A 19808-nucleotide genomic window follows, 5' to 3' on the forward strand; every position below is an offset into this window, starting at 1 on the left:
TTACCTAGTTGTTGTGGTTGTTGTCATAAATGCAAGCACAGCAGAAAGAATAGACCAACAGCAAATAGAAATGATCCATGCTATCGCCAGAGTTTTTACACAACAGAAAATGTTTAATGACTTGTAAATAAAACTCCATGTTTCGCCAGACCCATAAATGCGTAACGAAACTCAAGTTCAGCGTCAAACAACGAGGGGTCAATGCAGAAGTTAAAAGACTGGTAAGAAGAGCCATGGGAAATGGCATTGAACTAAGACTAGAATGTAGGGTCAAAAAAAAAAGTAAAAACAAGTAAAAGCGTGCTAAGTTTGGCCGGGCCGAATCTTATATACCCTCCACCATGGATCGCATATGTCGAGTTCTTTTCCCGGCATCTCTTCTTAGGCAAAAAAAGGATATAAGAAAAGATTTGCTCTGCTATTAGAGCGATATCAAGATATGGTCCGGTTTGGACCACAATTAAATTATATGTTGGAGACCTGTGTAAAATGTCAGCCAATTCGAATAAGAATTGCGCCCTTTGTGGGCTCAAGAAGTTAAATAGAGAGATCGATTTATATGGGAGCTATATCAGGCTATAAACCGATTCAGACCATAATAAACACGTATGTTAATGGTCATGAGAGAATCCGTCGTACAAAATTTCAGGCAAATCGGATAATAATTGCGACCTCTAGAGGCTCAAGAAGTCAAGATCCCAGATCGGTTTATATGGCAGCTATATCAGGTTATGGATCGATTTGAACCATATTTGGCACAGTTGTTGGATATCATAACAAAATACTACGTGCCAAAATTCATTCAAATTGGATAAGAATTGCGCCCTCTAGAGGCTCAAGAAGTCAAGACCCAAGATCGGTTTATATGACAGCTATATCAGGTTATGGACCGATTTGAACCATACTTAGCACAGTTGTTGGATATCGTAACAAAACACGTCGTGCAAAATTTCACTCCAATCGGATAAGAATTGCGCACTCTAGAGGCTCAAGAAGTCAAGACCCAAGATCGGTTTATATGGCAGCTATACCAGGTTATGGACCGATTTGAACCATACTTGGCACAGTTGTTGGATGTCATAACAAAACACGTCGTGCAAAATTTCATCTCAATCGGATAAGAATTGCGCACTCTAGAGGCTCAAGAAGTCAAGACCCAAGATCGGTTTATATGGCAGCTATATCAGGTTATGGACCGATTTGAACCATACTTATCACAGTTGTTGGATGTCATAACAAAACACGTCGTGCAAAATTTCATCTCAATCGGATAAGAATTGCGCACTCTAGAGGCTCAAGAAGTCAAGACCCAAGATCGGTTTATATGGCAGCTATATCAAAACATGGACCGATATGGCCCATTTACAATACCAACCGACCTACACTAATAAGAAGTATTTGTGCAAAATTTCAAGCGGCTAGCTTTACTCCTTCGGAAGTTAGCGTGCTTTCGACAGACAGACGGACGGACGGACGGACGGACGGACGGACGGACGGACGGACGGACAGACGGACGGACATGGCTAGATCGACATAAAATTTCACGACGATCAAGAATATATATACTTTATGGGGTCTCAGTCGAATATTTCGAGTAGTTACAAACAGAATGACGAAATTAGTATACCCCCCATCTTATGGTGGAGGGTATAAAAATCAGCAGTTTGAGAAATCAAATCGGCAAATCGGTCTATATGGGGCCTATATCAAGTTATAGTCCGCAATAGCCCATCTACGAACTTATGCTGCCTATGGATATCTCTCGTTCATCTGGCACGTTGCTACTGATTGTAGGGTTGCTATATTTGCCGCATTCTTGGCTTCAGTAGCATCTCGACACTCTTGGTGTCGTTTCTTGGAGGAGGAAGAGGATTCCGGTACCCAAGTACGGATTTCGCGGCGTTTTCCATGAATTGGGAAATAATTTGCCTCTGCCCCATTATATCATCGGAACAAGTAGTGCTTGCATCAAGCAATTGGGTCATTCGAGTGGAGTATGCCGCTGCCATTCGCTGTGTTTGCAGATTTTCAATATCCAGCTTTCGTGCAGTGTCAGATCGTATTTTCCTCGCCATGTTCAAACGGGTGCGAACCTTTGCAGCAACAATCACGTTGTGATAGATGGAAGGCATTCATCCAGCGTGTTAGATGTACGATCGATCCGTGGAGCGAATATAGATTCGGATCATTACCTTGTTGCAGTAAAGGTTCGCACCCGTTTGAGCATGGCGAGGAAAAGTACGATCTGACACTACGCGGAAGCTGGAAATTGAAAAGCTGCAAACTTAAGAAAATGGCAGCGGCATACTCTACCACTCGACTGACCCAACTGCTTAATGAAAGCACTCCATGTTCCGATGATATAATGGCGCAGTGGCAAACCATTGCCCACTCCATGGAAAATGCTGCGAAATCCGTACTTGGGTAACGGAAGCCTCCTCCAAGAAACCCATGGCACGACAAAGAGTGTCGAGATGCTACTGAAGCCAAGAATGCGGCATATAGAGCAACCCTGCAATCAGTAGCAACGCGCCAGATGAAGGAGAGGTATCGGGAGAAAAGGAGAGAGGAAAAATGACTATTCCGCAGAAAGAAAAAGGAAATAGAAAGACGTGAGTGCGAGCGAATTGAGATGTACAAGAGACAGAATGAAGTCCGGAAATTCTACCAAAGAATTAAACATCAAACCGATGGCTTTGGTGCAGGCACATCCTCCTGCAGAGACAAAGAAGGAAATCTGGTAACTGACACAGACAACATGCTGAGGATATGGAAAGAACATTTTACCCAACTACTAGTGTCCGTTGTTGGCGGCGAAGAGGATACCGCAGAACCAATCCCTGATGATGGTATAGAATGTTTACCTCCTAGTCAGAATGAGGTCCAAGTGGCAGTGACCCGACTTAAGAACAACAAGTCAGCAGGAGCCGACGGGTTACCCGTTTACCCAACTGCTAGTGTCCGAAGTTGGCAGCGAAGAGGATACCTCAGAACCAATCCCTGATGATGGTAGAGAATGTTAACCTCCTAGTCACAATGAGGTCCAAGTGGCAGTGACCCGACTTAAGAACAACAAGGCTGCAGGAGCCGACGGGTTATCCGCTGAACTATTTAAGACCGGAGGCGACACGCTGATAAGGCGTATGAATTAGCTTATCTGCGCAATATGGCTACAAGAACGCATACCCGATGATTGGAACCTCAGCACCCTTTGTACCGTACACAAGAAAGGAGACAAGACGGAATGTGCCAACTACAGAGGAATAAGTCTCCTACCCATTGCATACAAGATACTCTTGAGCGTACTGTGTGCAAGATTAAAACCTAAAGTCAATGAGATAATTGGGCCCAATCAATGCGACTTTAGAACTGGTAAATCCACCCTAGACCAGATATTCATACTGCGCCAAATCCTGGAAAAGACCCGAGAAGGACAAATCAACACCTACCATCTCTTTGTTGACTACAAAACCGCCTGGTAAATCCACCCTAAACCAGATATTCACACAGCGCCAAATCCTGAAAAAGACCCGAGAAGGACAAATCAACACGTGCCATCTCTTTGCTGACTACAAAGCCGCCTTCAATACTCATTTACGTGAAAGGTTTTTCAAGCCATGTCTGAGTTTGGTATCCCTGCAAATTTAATAAGACTCTGCAGGATGACACTTGCTGATACGCGTTCCTCAGTAAGAATAGGAAAAAATCTCACCGAACCATTTAATACCAAACGAGGTTTCAGACAAGGAGACAGCCTATCGTGTGATCTCTTTAATATCCTGCTGGAGAAGATTATACGAGATGCTGATGTGAATGATATGGCATACTAATCACAAGAGAACACATGGTACTCGCCTATGCCGACGACATCGATATTATGGGTCGGTCACCGGATGTAGTAACTGCAGCCTTTGAAAGAATCGAAAGAGAGTCAGTGAAAATGGGTCTGGCAGTAAATGGAGATAAGACGTAATGGATGGTTTCAACTCCCAAAAAGCCTTGCACAACCGAGCAGATAGAGAAAATGGAGAAAGTTGGGAACCACAACTTTGAGACAGTCAGTGATTTTATCTAAATCGGCACCGCCGTAACCGAAACGAATGACACCAGTTTTGAGATTCAGAGAAGAATAATACTGGCAAACAGATGGTACTTTGGACTAAGTAAGCAGTTTAGAAACAAGGCCACCTCTCGACAGACGAAGATTAATTACACTATACGAGACACTGATACTAACCGTGGTGTTATATGGTTCTTAAGCATGGGTACTTGTGAAAGCAGATGAGGCAGTACTTGGAGTATTTGAGAGAAAGATTCTTCGTAAAATATATGGACCAATTTGCATTAATGGAGAATATAGGCGACGTATGAACCACAAGCTGTATGAGCAGAATGACGACGATAGCATAGTTACATGCATCAAAATACAACGGCTGGGTTGGCTAGGTCATGTTGTCGGAATGGATGAAGAAGCTCCAGCAAAGAAGCCTTTTGAAGGCAAACACGGTGGTACACGCAAACCGGGTAGACCAAAAGCCTCATGGAAATATCAAGTTGTGAGAGACACCTCGAAACTTGTTGTCAGAGATTTTAGAATGAGTGCAGAAGATCGAGGCGCTTGGAACGCTATTCTACGTTCGGCTAGTGGAACAAATATTCTGTCGTAGCCAATTAAAGTAAGTAAGCAATATTATTGGGTTGCCCAAAAAGTAATTGCGGATTTTTTAAAAGAAAGTAAATGCATTTTTAATAAAACTTAGAATGAGCTTTAATCAAATATCAATCAAAGAATGCAATTACAGTCACAAGCTGTGAAAAAATTTGTCAACGCCTACTATATGAAAAATCCGCAATTACTTACTATAGGTTGGGAAATGGAAACGGAATGACAAAATTAATATGTCGTGAACATCAACTCGTTAACACCATATCTCTTAGTGGTCAACTAGTCTTTTTCGTTCGCAAAAGACAGATTCTATGCTATTTTCTTCCTTTCCATCCCACTGTGCGTTACCGTGATGTGAAGTATTAAAATACGTAACACCGCAAAAAGCAGGCAACAGAGTTTCAAAACCTTCAGATCAAAAAAATTTGCATTTGCATGTAGCTGGTCATATCTCTATTTTTTAATATTTCAAAATTTGTTTATGTTTAGTCTAACTTCTTTTCTGATTACAATTCTTTTAGGCCTAACCAGGAGCGCTTTGAGGAGTGTCTCCTTGAAAAATGCAACTCTGCGACAAAAGTCAAAAAATCAACTCGCAATGAAGTCCAGGGCGAACTTTGACGATTAAAACACTACCTCACATGTGACAGCACAGAATTATGCTAGGTTTCAAGCATCAACGATGAAATTTTTTCAACTTTTCACCATTGCTTTTGTTTGATTTGTGTGCAGAGTTGCATTTTTGCAACACAACGCTCGAAAACAAAGCTCAACGCGGTCATTTTGTTTCGGCCTTTAGATGTTTTGGAAGTAAAATCACATATAGGTGGCGCTTTTCATACACAGTACAAAACTTTTTTAGAATTTTAAACCTTTCCAACCTTTTGCCTACCAGCCTCGCATACTATATAGCAAACTTAATCATCATCCCACTGTTCTTTTTCCTTTTTTCAAACCTCCAATGCCGTTTCCACTGGCCTGTTTCTGTTTTTAAAATTGTTATTTGGCTTTTTGGCCCACCAATTCGCCTTTAAGTTCTTGGCCCAGCACTTCATTCAACATTCTTGTGAAAATTATATAGTCAAAGCTTTATAGTCTGCACTGGCACTCATATGCAAGCAAATGATGCTTTACATGTATGCGAGAAAGACAAAGGGAAACAATTTAAGGGACAAGTAAACGAATCTATGGCAATGACGACTGTCAATTTGTCAAATTCCCGACTTGAAGTGAAGTAAGCCATACAGGAGTCGCCATAAGAAAACAAATGCCAAAAAAAAAAAGAAATACGGGGAATTGTGAAATTTAATTAAAAATGCTCACTCATGTGAGCCATGAAATTGTGTATTTAATTTAAAAACGCAAGTGTTTATATATGTGGTGCTAGCATGCTAGAAGGGGGAGTCAAAGAACAAAATTAAATTTCCCCCAAAAGTCTCTAGCATTTCTATGCTCTCCCCTTAAAGTAGAGGGAGTGAGGTGTGGGGCCCAACAAATGGAGTCTCTGAATATTTGTGTTGATTAAATGTCCAGGGCCAACATATAAATAGCTTTTCCTTACCCAGCCACTATGGCTCGGGTTTTGGATTGTAGTAAATGTCCTGACATTCCAAATCCATCAGCATACATTGTAGTCCATTAATATATTTCAACTGCCAATAAGCAAAAGTTCATCAATCATCGATTATTTTCATTGGAAACATATACAACAGAGCGACTAACATGAACTCCTGAGTCCTTATTTTAGGTGGGGTTTAGTTCTTATGCTGGACACAAAGTGGAGCTGAAGCATTCTGCTACACATATGCTCTATGTTGGAGACCGTCTATGTAAAAGTTAATTTATTTTATCAGAAAAAACCCATACCTTCGGAATTAATTTGGTTTTTCTAAAGTAGCGTTAAATATATACCCAGTCACGATTAGAAATACCGAATAAAGAATCAGAGTAATAACAAGTAAAAGCGTGCTAAGTTTGGCCGGGCCGAATCTTATATACCCTCCACCATGAATCACATTTGTCGAGTTCTTTTCCCGGCATCTCTTTTGAGGCAAACAAAGGATAAGAGATAAGAAATGCTATGCTCCGATTCGGACCATAATTGAATTGAATGTTGGAGAGGAGTAGTAGTAGTCATTGTGTAAAATTTCAGTCAATTCCAATAAGAATTGCGCCCTCTAGAGCCTGAAGAAGTACAATAGAGAGATGGGTTTATATGGGAGCTGTATCAGGCTATAAACCGATTCAGACCATATTGGGCACCTATGTTGAAGGTTATGAAAGAAGCCGTTGTACAAAATTTCACCCAAATCGGATAATTTATACGCCCTCTAGAGGCTCAAGAAGTCAATATCTCAGATCCGTAAATATGACAGCTATATCAGGTTATGGACCGATTTCAACTATACTCAGCACAGTTGTTGGAAGTCATAATAAAACATCTCATGCAAAATTTCATTCAAATCGGATAAGAATTGCGCCCTCTGGAGGCTAAAGAAGTCAAGATCCCAGATCGGTTCATATGACAGCTATATCAGGTTATGGACAGATTTCCATCATATTTAACACAGTTATAGGAAGTCATAACAAAACAGGTCATGCCAAATTTCAGCCAAATTGGATAATAATTGCACCCTCTAGAGGCTAAAGAAGTCAAGATCCAGGAACGGTTTAAGAAGTAGAATAGGGAGATCGGTTTATATGAGAGCTGTATCAAGCCATAAACCGATTCAGACCATATATGTTGAAGGTTATGGGAGAGGCCGTCGTACAAAATTTCAGCCAAATCGGATAGGAATTGCGCCCTCAAGAGGCTCAAGAAGTTAAGACCTCAGATCGGTTCATATGAGAGGTATATCAGGGTATGGACTGATTTCCGTCATACATAGCATAGTGCTAGGAAGCCAGCCATAACGAAACACGTTGTGTAAAATTTCAGCCAAATCAGATAAGAATTGCGCCCTCTAGAGGCTAAAGAAGTCAAGATCGAGGATTGGTTTATATAGAAGCTATATCCAAATATGGACCGATATGGCTCATTTACAATTTCAACCAACCTACACCAATAAGAAGTATTTGTGCAAAATTTCAAGCGCCCTCTAGAGGCTTCGGAAGTAAAATGGGGAGATTGGTTTATATGGGAGCGTTATCAGGCTTTAAACCGATTCAGACCATATTTGACACGTATGTTGAAGGTTATGGGAAAAGCCGTTGTAGTCGTGTTCAGCCAAATCAGATAATTATTACGCCCTCTAGAGGCTCAAGAAGTCAATATCCCAGACCGGTTCATATGACAGTTATATCAGTTTATGGACCGATTTGCGCCATACTTGGCACAGTTGTTGAAGGTCATAACGAAACATGTCATGCAAAATCGGATAGGAATTGCGCCCTCTAGGGGCTCAAGAAGTCAAGACCCCATATCGCTTCATATGACAGCTATATCAGGTTATGGACTGATAGGAAGTCATAACAAAACACGTTGTGTAAAATTTCAGCCAAATCCGATAAGAATTGCGCCCTCTAGAGGCTAAAGAAGTCAAGATCCAGGATCGGTTTATATGGAAGCTATATCAAAATATGGACCGATTTGAACCATACTTAAAGCGGATGTTGGAAGTAATACCAAAACACAGCGTGTAAAATTTCATTCCAATCGGATAACAATTGCGCCCTCTAGCGGCTCAAGAAGTCAAGATCCAAGATCGGTTTATATGGCAGCTATATCAAAACATGGACCGATTTGAACCAAAACACCTCGTTTAAAATTTCAGTCAAATCCGATAACAATTACGCCCTCTAGAGGCTCAAGTCACGCCCTCTAGAGAGTCAAGACCCAAGATCGGTTTATATGGCAGCTATATCAGGTTGTAGACCGATTTAGACCGCACTTGGCACAGTCGTTGGAAGTCATAACACAATACTATGTGCAAAATTCCAGCCAAATCGGATGAAAATTTAGGCTTCCCGGGGCTCAAGAAGTCGAATCGGGAGATCGGTTTATATGGGAGCTATATCAGGTTCTTGATCGCTTTGCACCGTACTTAGCATAGTTGTTGTACATCGTTGCGGAACACTATCTACAAAATTTTAGCTGAATGGAGCAAAAATTGCGGCTTCCAGGGGCCCAAGAAATGAAATCGGGAGATCGGTTTAAATGGGAGCTATATCTTAATCTGAACCGATATGGCCCATTTGCAATCCCCAACGACATATTGGGTTGCCCAAAAAGTAATTGCGGATTTTTCATATAGTCGGCGTTGACAAATTTTTTCACAGCTTGTGACTCTGTAATTGCATTCTTTCTTCTGTCAGTTATCAGCTGTTACTTTTAGCTTGCTTTAGAAAAAAAGTGTAAAAAAAGTATATTTGATTAAAGTTCATTCTAAGTTTTATTAAAAATGCATTTACTTTCTTTTAAGAAATCCGCAATTACTTGTTGGGCAACCCAATACATCAATACTTTGTGTCTCTGCAAAATTTCAAGCGGCTAGCTCTACGCGTTCGACCGCTATCGTGATTTGAACGGACGGATGAACGGACGGATGGACGGGCGGATGGACGGACGGATGGATGGACGGACGGATGAACGGACGGATGGACGGACGGACGGACGGATTGACGGACGGATGGACGGACGGATGGAGGGACGGATGGACGGACAGATGGACGGACGGATCGATGGACGGACGGATGGACGGACGGATGGACGGATGGACGGACGGATGGATGGACGGACGGATGGACGGACGGATGGACGGACGGATGGACGGACGGATGGACGGACGGATGGACGGACGGATGGACGGACGGATGGACGGACGGATGGACGGACGGATGGACGGACGGATGGACGGACGGACGGATGGACGAACGGATGGACGGACGGATGGACGGGCGGATGGACGGACGGACGGATGGACGGACGGATGGACGGACGGATGGAAGGACGGACGGACTGATGGACGGACGGATGGACGGACGGATGGACGGACGGATGGACGGACGGATGGACGGATGGACGGACGGATGGACGGACAGATGGACGGACGGATGGACGGACGGATGGACGGACGGATGGACGGACGGATGGACGGACGGATGGACGGACGGATGGACGGACGGATGGACGGACGGATGGACGGACGGATGGACGGACGGATGAACGGACGGATGGACGGGCGGATGGACGGACGGACGGATGAACGGACGGATGGACGGACGGATGGACGGACGGATGGAGGGACGGATGGACGGACAGATGGACGGACGGATCGATGGACGAACGGATGGACGGACGGATGGACGGATGGACGGACGGATGGACGGACGGATGGACGGACGGATGGACGGACGGATGGACGGACGGACGGATGGACGGACGGATGGACGGACGGATGGACGGACGGATGGACGGACGGATGGACGGACGGATGGACGGACGGATGGACGGACGGATGGACGGACGGATGGACGGACGGATGGACGGACGGATGGACGGACGGATGGACGGACGGACGGATGGACGGACGGGTGGACGGATGGACGGACGGATGGACGGACGGATGGACGGACGGATGGACGGACGGATGGACGGACGGATGGACGGACGGATGGACGGACGGATGGACGGACGGATGGACGGACGGATGGACGGACGGATGGACGGACGGATGGACGGACGGATGGACGGACGGATGGACGGACGGATGGACGGACGGATGGACGGACGGATGGACGGACGGATGGACGGACGGATGGACGGACGGATGGACGGACGGATGGACGGACGGATGGACGGACGGATGGACGGACGGATGGTCGGATGGATGGACGGACGGATGGACGGACGGATGGATGGATGGACGGACGGACGGATGGACGGACGGACGGATGGACGGACGGACGGATGGATTTTGATGAACTTTAAAACAATGATCCGCTTCACCTCGCCAAGACAACATTTTTATGCCTACAAGTTTTGAATAAAAATTTTGGTTTCAAAATAAAACGAACAAAAAAAATTTGCTTTTCAATTTTCAATCCATAACCAGACCCAAAAGTTTTTGCTCTTCCTATGGCACTTCGAGCCATATTCCCATATTTGTAAATGTTTCAGTAACAAAAATCAAATATTGACATTATCGCACAGAATGAAGCTTAACAGAGGATATTTTTCAAAAGTTTGCATTGCCTTCATGGACAGTTGAAAACAATTTTGAAGTGACCTTTACTATGGAACACCCAATAAACTAAGGGACATGTTGCACACTGTTGCTTCACCGCCCCCATCCATTGAACAGTGGAGGAAAAAAAATGGTTGCTGAAAGATTCGACCAAAGCTATGCCAATACAACGCCCATAAATATTTATCGATTGTCGGCAACTTTTCCCTTGGCTATGGTTATTTTAGGGTTTAAACTTTGTTTGAATGGTAACGAGGGGGGAGGGAGGGGCAGAAGGCCAACAATGCTAAAGTGCCAAAGTTCTGCCCCATGACCCCCCCAGGGTGGTGTTTGGTGGGTAGAGAGGCTGATGGACATGAATGGCCATGGCATGGCCAATGCAGACAGGGCCAAATATTTGTGCAGAGTCGGTCAGAAACGTTTGGTAATTTGTAAACAATGTCCTGTTAAATGGAGCGTCAATAAGCGCATCAATTTATTTGTCCAGCCAATATTGTTGAAGGTCCGCCAATTGTTTTAGTTGTTGTTTTTTTTTTCTATCTGTGTTTGGGTTGCCTGGGACTTTGGATAAATGTTGGGCCATTATTATAGTATGGCCCTATGCAAAAGGAGGGGGGCATAGCAATTTTCTATGTTGACAATTCAATTAGTGCAACGGCGAGGATCAACAACGAAACTTGTTTTCTAACAAATGATTTAACTTTTTCTTTCCTTTTTGCATTTACAGGGACTATTTCTATGACAGCTATTACTCCTCCACCATTCATCGCAGCAGCTCAATGCGTCCGAAAAAACGCAAACGCCTTATGAGCAACAATTCCAGTCGCATGGTCACACTAAGCGATGCGGTCAATAGCAGCAACATCAATGCGGCCATGGCTGCTGCCAGCATGGCCCAACAGCAACAACAATTGGTGCAACAACATCAGCAGCAACAACAGCAGCATCATCAGCAACAGGCTGCCGTTGTGGCTATGGCGGCCATGGCCAATTTACTGCCACAACAGCAAATGCTGCTGCATCATCAGCAACAAAGTTTGCTATCCAATACAAATGGAGCAGCGGCTGTAGCTTGCAATGGCACCACCACAGCACCCCATCATGCCAGTCTCAATATGTATCTGCAGCAACAGCAGCAGCATCAACAGCTGAAACAACAACATCAACAAGCGGCAGCTGCCGCAGTGGCTGCTGCTGCCCAATATGCAGCTGTTACCAATGGCCCGCTACAATTGAAAATGTCATCGCCCCTGGTGACAGGCAACACGGCACAGACGACAGCTCACAGCACAGCCTCATTACTGGCGCATGACACCGAACAATTGTTGGCTACCACAACCGCACCAACCACCCACCAGTCACAGTTGTTGCAACACCAGCACCAGCAGCAGCAACAACAACAACAGCATGCAGGAGCATCACACATCTTGCAGCCCTTAACGTTGACATTGTCACCACAACAGCAGCAGCAGCAGCAGCAGCATCATCAACAACAACAGCAGCAACATTTCAATAGCATGCAACAACAGCAGCATCATCAAAAACACAACCACCATCACCATCAACAGCAACAACAACAACAGCAAATGATGTACAACAACCAACAACAACAACAACAACAACAACAACAGCAAGCATTACAGCAACATATCCAGGATCAATTAGCATTGACCCAACCATGGGGACCTTTCAAAGTCTACAGTAAGTAGTATGCGATTGATTTATGGGCCAGTCACACACACACACACAAAATTAGAAGACAGTTGGTAGACTTTTGTTAGAGAGACATTAAAGGTTGCCTTATAATCATTGACACATAGACAGACATATGGCCATCTTAAACCTTTAGGATTTCCTATTCCAAGACTTTAATATAGAAATCTTCTAACTCCCCCCCCCCCCCCCCCCCCCTCCACCATATACAGAATGTTTCATTTCTTAATTCTTCTTTTATTCCCATTTGCACAGGCAATCCGGACACATTAATTTGTGGCAATTGTCGAGAATGTTTCAACGAACTGGCTGAATTATTAGACCACAAGAGAAGTTATTGTAAACTACGATTCACATGCAAATGCCAGGATATAACAATGCCAACAAGTAAGTACTCCTTATAGCCAAATGCAGCTACATGCAGCATCATACATCCATTTGCATGCTCTAACAATGGTTATGGGGATGATGGTGATGGTGATGTTCATGACGTTGTTTATAATTTTTATTGCCACACCATCAACAACATAACATATGTGTGAAAATCATTGCCACCTTCAATACTCCAACCAAACACATTCTGCCTTGAACAGCTTTGGACGAGTCTATTGCACTTGCCAAAGTTTCTTAACTAAAGTGTTGCATATCAAGGGAAATTTAGAGCCATGTTGCTCTGTTATGGTTTAACTACAGGAAGTTTTGAAAGGATGTTGTAGTTATAGTAATTAATTCATTATTGTTTAACACTTATGTTGAACAATAGCTTTGGGGTATGCTGGCAATGTTTAGATGTTGCAAGTTCACAGTGGGATGGAATTTCAAAGATACAATAAAACAAGTAAAAAGGCGTTAAGTTCGGCCGGGCCGAACTTTGGATATTCACCGTCCGGTGCAAAACTCATACCTTATGTCCCATAGCAGAAATATGTGGAGGGGCCTAACTTAACTCTTTGTTCCAAATTTCGGCAACATCGGACAATAAATGCGCTTTTTGTGGCCCCTAAACCTAAAACCGAGAGATCGGTCTATATGGCAGCTATATTCAAATCCGGACCGATCTGTGCGATAATGCAGAAGTATGACAAGGGGCTTAACTTAACTCACTGTCCCAAATTTCGGCGACAACGAACAATAAATGCGTGTTTTATGGGCCTATGACTCCAAATCGGAGGATCGGTCTATATGGCAGCTATATCCAAATCTGGACCGATCTTAGCCAAATTGACGGAGGACGTCGGAGGGCCTAAGACAACGCATTGTCCCAAATTTCAGCAAAATCGAATAATAAATGTGACTTTTATGGGCCTAAGACCCTAAAACGGAGGATCGATCTATATGGCAGCTATATCCAAATCTGAACCGATATGAGCCGAATTGACGGAGGATGCCTCACTGTCCCAAATTTCAGCAAAATCGGATAATAAATGTGGCTTTTATGAGCCTAAGACCCTAAATTTGAGGTTCGGTCTATATGGCAGCTATATCCAAATCTGGACCGATCTGAGCCAAATTGACGGAGGACGTCGGAGGGCCTAAGACAACGCACTGTCCCAAATTTCAGCAAAATCGAATAATAAATGTGGCTTTTATGGGCCTAAGACCCTAAATTTGAGGATCGGTCTATATGGCAGCTATATCCAAATCTGAACCGATCTGAGCCATACTGACGAAGGATGTCGAAGGGCCTAAGACAACTCACTGTCTCAAATTTCAGCTAAATCGGATAATAAATGTGGCTTTTATGGGCCTGAGACCCTAAATCGGAGGATCGGTCTATATGGCAGCTATATCCAAATTTGAACCGTTGTGAGCCATATTGACGGAGGATGTCGAAGGGCCTAAGACAACGCACTGTTCCAAATTTCAGCAAAATCGGATAATAAATGCAGCTTTTATGGGCCTAAGACCCTAAATCGGAGGATCGGCCTATATGGCAGCTAAATCCAAATCTGGACCGATCTGAGCCGAATTGACGGAGGATGTCGAAGGGCCTAACACAACTCACTGTCCCAAATTTCCGCAAAATCGGATAATAAATGTGGCTTTTATGGGCCTAAGACCCTAAATCGGAGGATCGGTCTATATGGCAGCTATATCCAAATCTGGACCGATCTGAGCCATATTGACGAAGGATGCCCCACTGTCGCAAATTATAGCTAAATCGGATAATATATGTGGCTTTTATGAGCCTAGGAACCTAAATTTGAGGATCGGTCTATATGGCAGCTATATCCAAATCTGAACCGATCTGAGCCGAATTGACGGAGGATGTCGAAGGGCCTAAGACAACGCACTGTTCCAAATTTCAGCAAAATCGGATAATAAATGCAGCTTTTATGGGCCTAAGACCCTAAATCGGAGGATCGGCCTATATGGCAGCTATATCCAAATCTGGACCGATCTGAGCCAAATTGACGGAGGATGTCGAAGGGCCTAACACAACTCACTGTCCCAAATTTCAGCAAAATCGGATAATAAATGTGGCTTTTATGGGCCTAAGACCCTAAATCGGCCGATCGGTCTATATGGTGGCTATATCAAGATATAGTCTGATATAGCCCATCTTCGAACTTAACCTGTTTATGGACAAAAAAGAATCAGTGCAAAGTTTTAGCTTAATATCTAAATTTTTGAAGACTGTAGCGTGATTTCCACAGACAGACGGACGGACATGTCTAGATCGTCTTAGATTTTTACGCTGATCAAGAATATATATATGGAGGCCACCGTAGCGCAGAGGTTTGCATGTCCGCCTATGACGCTGAACGCCTGGGTTCGAATCCTGGCGAGACCATCAAAAAAAATTGTCAACGGTGGTTTTCGGCTCCTAATGCTGGTAACATTTGTGAGGTACTATGCCATGTAAAACTTTTCTCGAAAGTGGTGTCGCACTGCGGCACGCCGTTCGGACTCGGCTATAAAAAGGAGGCCCCTTATCATTGAGTTTAAAACTTGAATCGGACTGCACTCATTGATTTTGGAATGTTCATGGGCAAAATTTGCAATTTGCAAGAATATATATACTTTATAGGGTCGGAAATGGATATTTCGATGTGTTGCAAACGGAATGACAAAATGAATATACCCCCTTTCGTCGGTGGTGGGTATAACAAGTAAAAACGTTCTGCATTTTCCGGGCTGTGGTCCCAGGCAGAATTCTAGTTCTAGTTCGTAATCATGAAGGACGATGATGCGGCTGATATGGTGAAGATACTTGTTCAGATGCCAGCGCGCGAATATTAAGGGCAGATCCGTGGACTCTGCTCTACAAAGTGTGGTGCAACTACCTTGAGAGGACACTGGATTAAAAGGAATTCACCTTGTCGGCATCTTTGAATTTGAAAGAGCCTTTAACAATGTGCATATGTTTGTGGTAGAGAGAGCGTTACGGCAGGCAGGTGTGAATGACAATGTGATAGCTTGTATAATGAGAATGCTTTCTCATAGAGAGATCATGGCCAGTGTTAATATTGCTGATAGGTTCCTACCAAAATTGGTAGGTTTTTATACTCTTGTTTGGATGGTAGGCGAATTGAAATCTACAGGAGTGAGAATGAGGTCCGGAAATTCTACCAAAGAATTAAACATCAAACCGATGGCTTTGGTGCAGGCACATTCTCCTGCAGAGACAAAGAAGGAAATCTGGTAACTGACCCAGATGACATGCTGAGGATATGGAAAGAACATTTTAACAAATTGCTAGTGTCCGACGTTGGCGGCGCAGAGGATACCGCAGAACCAATCCCTGATGATGGTATAGAATGTTTACCTCCTAGTCAGAATGAGGTCCAAGTGGCAGTGACCCGACTAAAGAACAACAAGGCTGTAGGAGCCGACGGGTTACCCGCTGAACTATTTAAGTCCGGAGGCGAAACGCTGATAAGGCCCATGCGTCAGTTTATCTGTGCCATCTGGCTAGAATAACGCATACACGATGATTGGAACCTCGGCATCCTATATCCCGTACACAAGAAAGGAGACAAGACGGAATGTGCCAACTATAGAGGAATAAGTCTCCTCCCCATCGCATACAAGGATGAGGTCCAAGTAGCAGTGACCTGACTAAGGAACAAGACGGATGCAGGAGCCGACGGATTACCCGTTGAACTATTTAAGACCGGAGGCGACACGCTGATAAGGTGTATGCATCAGCTTATCTACGCAATCTGGCTAGAATAACGCATACCCGATGATTGGAACCTCAGCATCTTATGTTCCGTACACAAGAAAGGAGACAAGACGGAATGTGCCAACTACAGAAGAATAAGTCTCCTCCCCATCGCATACAAGATATTCTCCAGCGTACTGTGTGAAAGATTAAAACCTAAAGTCAATGGGATAATTGGGCTTTAGTCCTGGTAAATCCACCCTAGACCAGATATTCACACTGCACCAAATCTTGGAAAAGACCCGAGAAGAAGAAATCAACACCTACCACCTCTTTATTGACTACAAAGCCACCTTCGATACTCCTTTACGTTCAAAGGTATTTCCAGCTATGTCTGAGTTTGGTATCCCTGCAAAATTAATAAGACTCTGCAGGATGACACTTGCTGATACGCGTGCCTCAGTAAGAATAGGAAAAAATCTCTGCGAACCCTTCAATACCAAACTAGGTTTTCAGACAAGGAGACAGCCTATCGTTTGATCTCTTTAATATCCTGCTGGAGAAGATTATACGAGTTGCAGATGTGAATAGATATAGCACACTAATCACAAGGGAATACATGGTACTCGCCTATGCCAACGACATCGACATCATAGGTCGGTCACCAGAAGTAGTAACTGCAGCCTTTGAAAGAATCGAAAGAGAGACGGTGAAAATGGGTCTGGCAGTAAATGGAGATAAGACGAAATGGATGGTTTCAACTCCCAAAAAGCCTTGCACAACCGAGCAGATAAAGAAAATGGAGAAAGTTGGGAACCACAACTTTGAGACAGTCAGTAACTTTATCTACCACGGGGCACCGCCATAACCGAAACGAATGACACCAGTTTTGAGATAAAGCGAATAATAATACTGGCAAACAGATGCTACTTTGGACTAAGTTAGAAGTTTAGAAACAAGACCACCTCTCGACAGACTTATACAAGATACACAGATTACACTATACAAGACACTGATACTACCAGTGCTGTTATATGGTTCTGAGGCATGGGTACTTGTGAAAGCAGATGAGGCAGTACTTGGAGTATTTGAGAGAAAGATTCTTCGTAAAATATATGGACCAATTTGCGTTATTGGAGAATATAGGCGACGTATGTACCACGAGTTGCATGAAGACGATAGCATAGTTACACGCATCAAAATACAACGGCTGCGTTGGCTAGGTCATGTTGTCAGAATGGATGAAGAAGCCCCAGCAAAGAAGTCTTTTGAAGGCAAACACGGTGGTACACGCAAACCGGGAAGACCACAAGCCCGATGGAAAGATCAAGTGGTGGGAGACACCACGAAACTTGGTGTCAGAGATTTTAGAATGAGCGCAGAAGACCGAGGCGCTCGGAACATTATTCTATGTTCGGCTAGTGGAACAAATATTCTGTTTAGCCAATTAAAGAAGAAGAAAAGGTTGGTAGAATTACCTAAATTTTTGGTAGGTTTTATCAAATCATAAATACCAAGTTGATAACAAGCTTTCAGGAGCTCAATATGTCAAATCGGGAGATCGGCTTGTATGGGAGCTATGTCAGGTTAAATACCGATTTGAACCATAAATGACACGCTTGTTGGAAGTCCTAACAAAACATCTGGTGGAAAATTTTAAACTCAATCAGCCAACAAGTAAGGCTTTAAGGGACTCAAGAAGTCACATCGGAAGATAGGATTGTGTGGGTTGCCCAAAAAGTAATTGGGTTGCCCAAAAAGTAATTGCGGATTTTTTAAAAGAAAGTAAATGCATTTTTAATAAAACTAAGAATGAACTTTAATCAAATATACTTTTTTACACGTTTTTCTAAAGCAAGCTAAAAGTAACAGCTGATAACTGACAGAAGAAAGAATGCAATTACAGAGTCACAAGCTATGAAAAAATTTGTCAACGCCGATTATATGAAAAATCCAAAAATCATTGGGCTTATTACCTTTCAACACATCCATGCCGACTCATTTTTCGTCCAGTTCCAGTACCCTCCTTGATTTGTTTTTTGTCAGTGAGATTTCTAAAGTTTCATTGTATGACCAACTGTCCGCATCGTGCTTCTCCAACCATGACTTGATTTTTCTGTCTTACAACTTTGAGATCCTTGGAAGGGAGGAGTCTTACTCATATAGAGATTTCAATAGTCTGGACCACGAAGCCTTACCTTCTTTGATTTCTGATATCGATTGGAGTCTGCTATACCGCATGGAATCGATAGACGATCAGGTGAACTTTTTATCTAGAAATGTGTGCGCTGTCCAAGATTTTGTGCTCCCGATCAAAATGAGACAAATTTGTTCGAAGACTAAACCTTGGTTTTCGGCAGATATTCGTGTTGCAATTGAGTCCCGAAACACTGCATACCGTAGATGGAAACGTTTTAGGACGTCGCACCTACGAGAGGAATATCGCTCCAACAGATCCCGTGTCAATAAGTTGATAAGAGCTGCCAAGATCAATTACTACCTCAGACGTTTTACCTCTGCGATCGGTTCGAGGAAGACTTGGAAGACCATTCACGACATTGGTATCGGTCGCAGATCCCCCGATAACATCACTGATGTGGATGTGGACCAGCTTAATGCTACTTTCACCAATATTCCAACAAACCCCATAGATCCTAGTTTCTATGACTTTGAGTTGACTCTTGGGGATCGTCACAGTGAAGGTTTTGAATTTTCGGGTATAGAACAGAACGATGTGGTACTTGGTTTCTCCATGGTGAAGTCAAATGCAGTTGGATTCGACGGCATTGAACCAAGATTTCTCAAGGTACTATTACCATTTATTTTGCCATACATTACCCACATTTTTAACAGCATTTTGACCAGAAGTTCATTTCCGGTGGCATGGAAGTACGCTAAAGTTATACCCTTACCCAAGAATTGTAGGGAGTTTCGGCCCATCTCCATTTTGTGTTTTCTGTCCAAAGTCTTTGAGAAGATAATGTATAGACAGATATTTTCGTATATAAATGAGAACTCTCTTTTATATGAGAAGCAGTCAGGTTTCTGTCCCGGACGTAGTTGTATAAGTGCTCTAGCAGATGTGGTGGAGGATATCAGGAGTAACTTGGAGAATGACGAAATGAATTTGCTTGTT

General features: G+C 43.5%; 1 protein-coding gene across 1 annotated transcript in view; it reads left to right on the forward strand.

The window, feature by feature from the left end:
* Positions 1-19808, forward strand: part of LOC106094229 (uncharacterized protein DDB_G0283357) — a 68312-nt gene that overhangs the window by 33733 nt on the left and 14771 nt on the right. Inside the window, exons 4-5 of the mRNA XM_059362389.1 lie at positions 11579-12552; positions 12820-12951. Of these exons, the coding sequence (XP_059218372.1) occupies positions 11579-12552; positions 12820-12951 (1106 nt within the window). The remainder of the gene's footprint in view (positions 1-11578; positions 12553-12819; positions 12952-19808) is intronic.

The sequence above is a fragment of the Stomoxys calcitrans genome, chromosome 1 (genome assembly GCF_963082655.1).
Source record: "Stomoxys calcitrans chromosome 1, idStoCalc2.1, whole genome shotgun sequence".
Lineage (NCBI taxonomy): Eukaryota > Metazoa > Arthropoda > Insecta > Diptera > Muscidae > Stomoxys > Stomoxys calcitrans.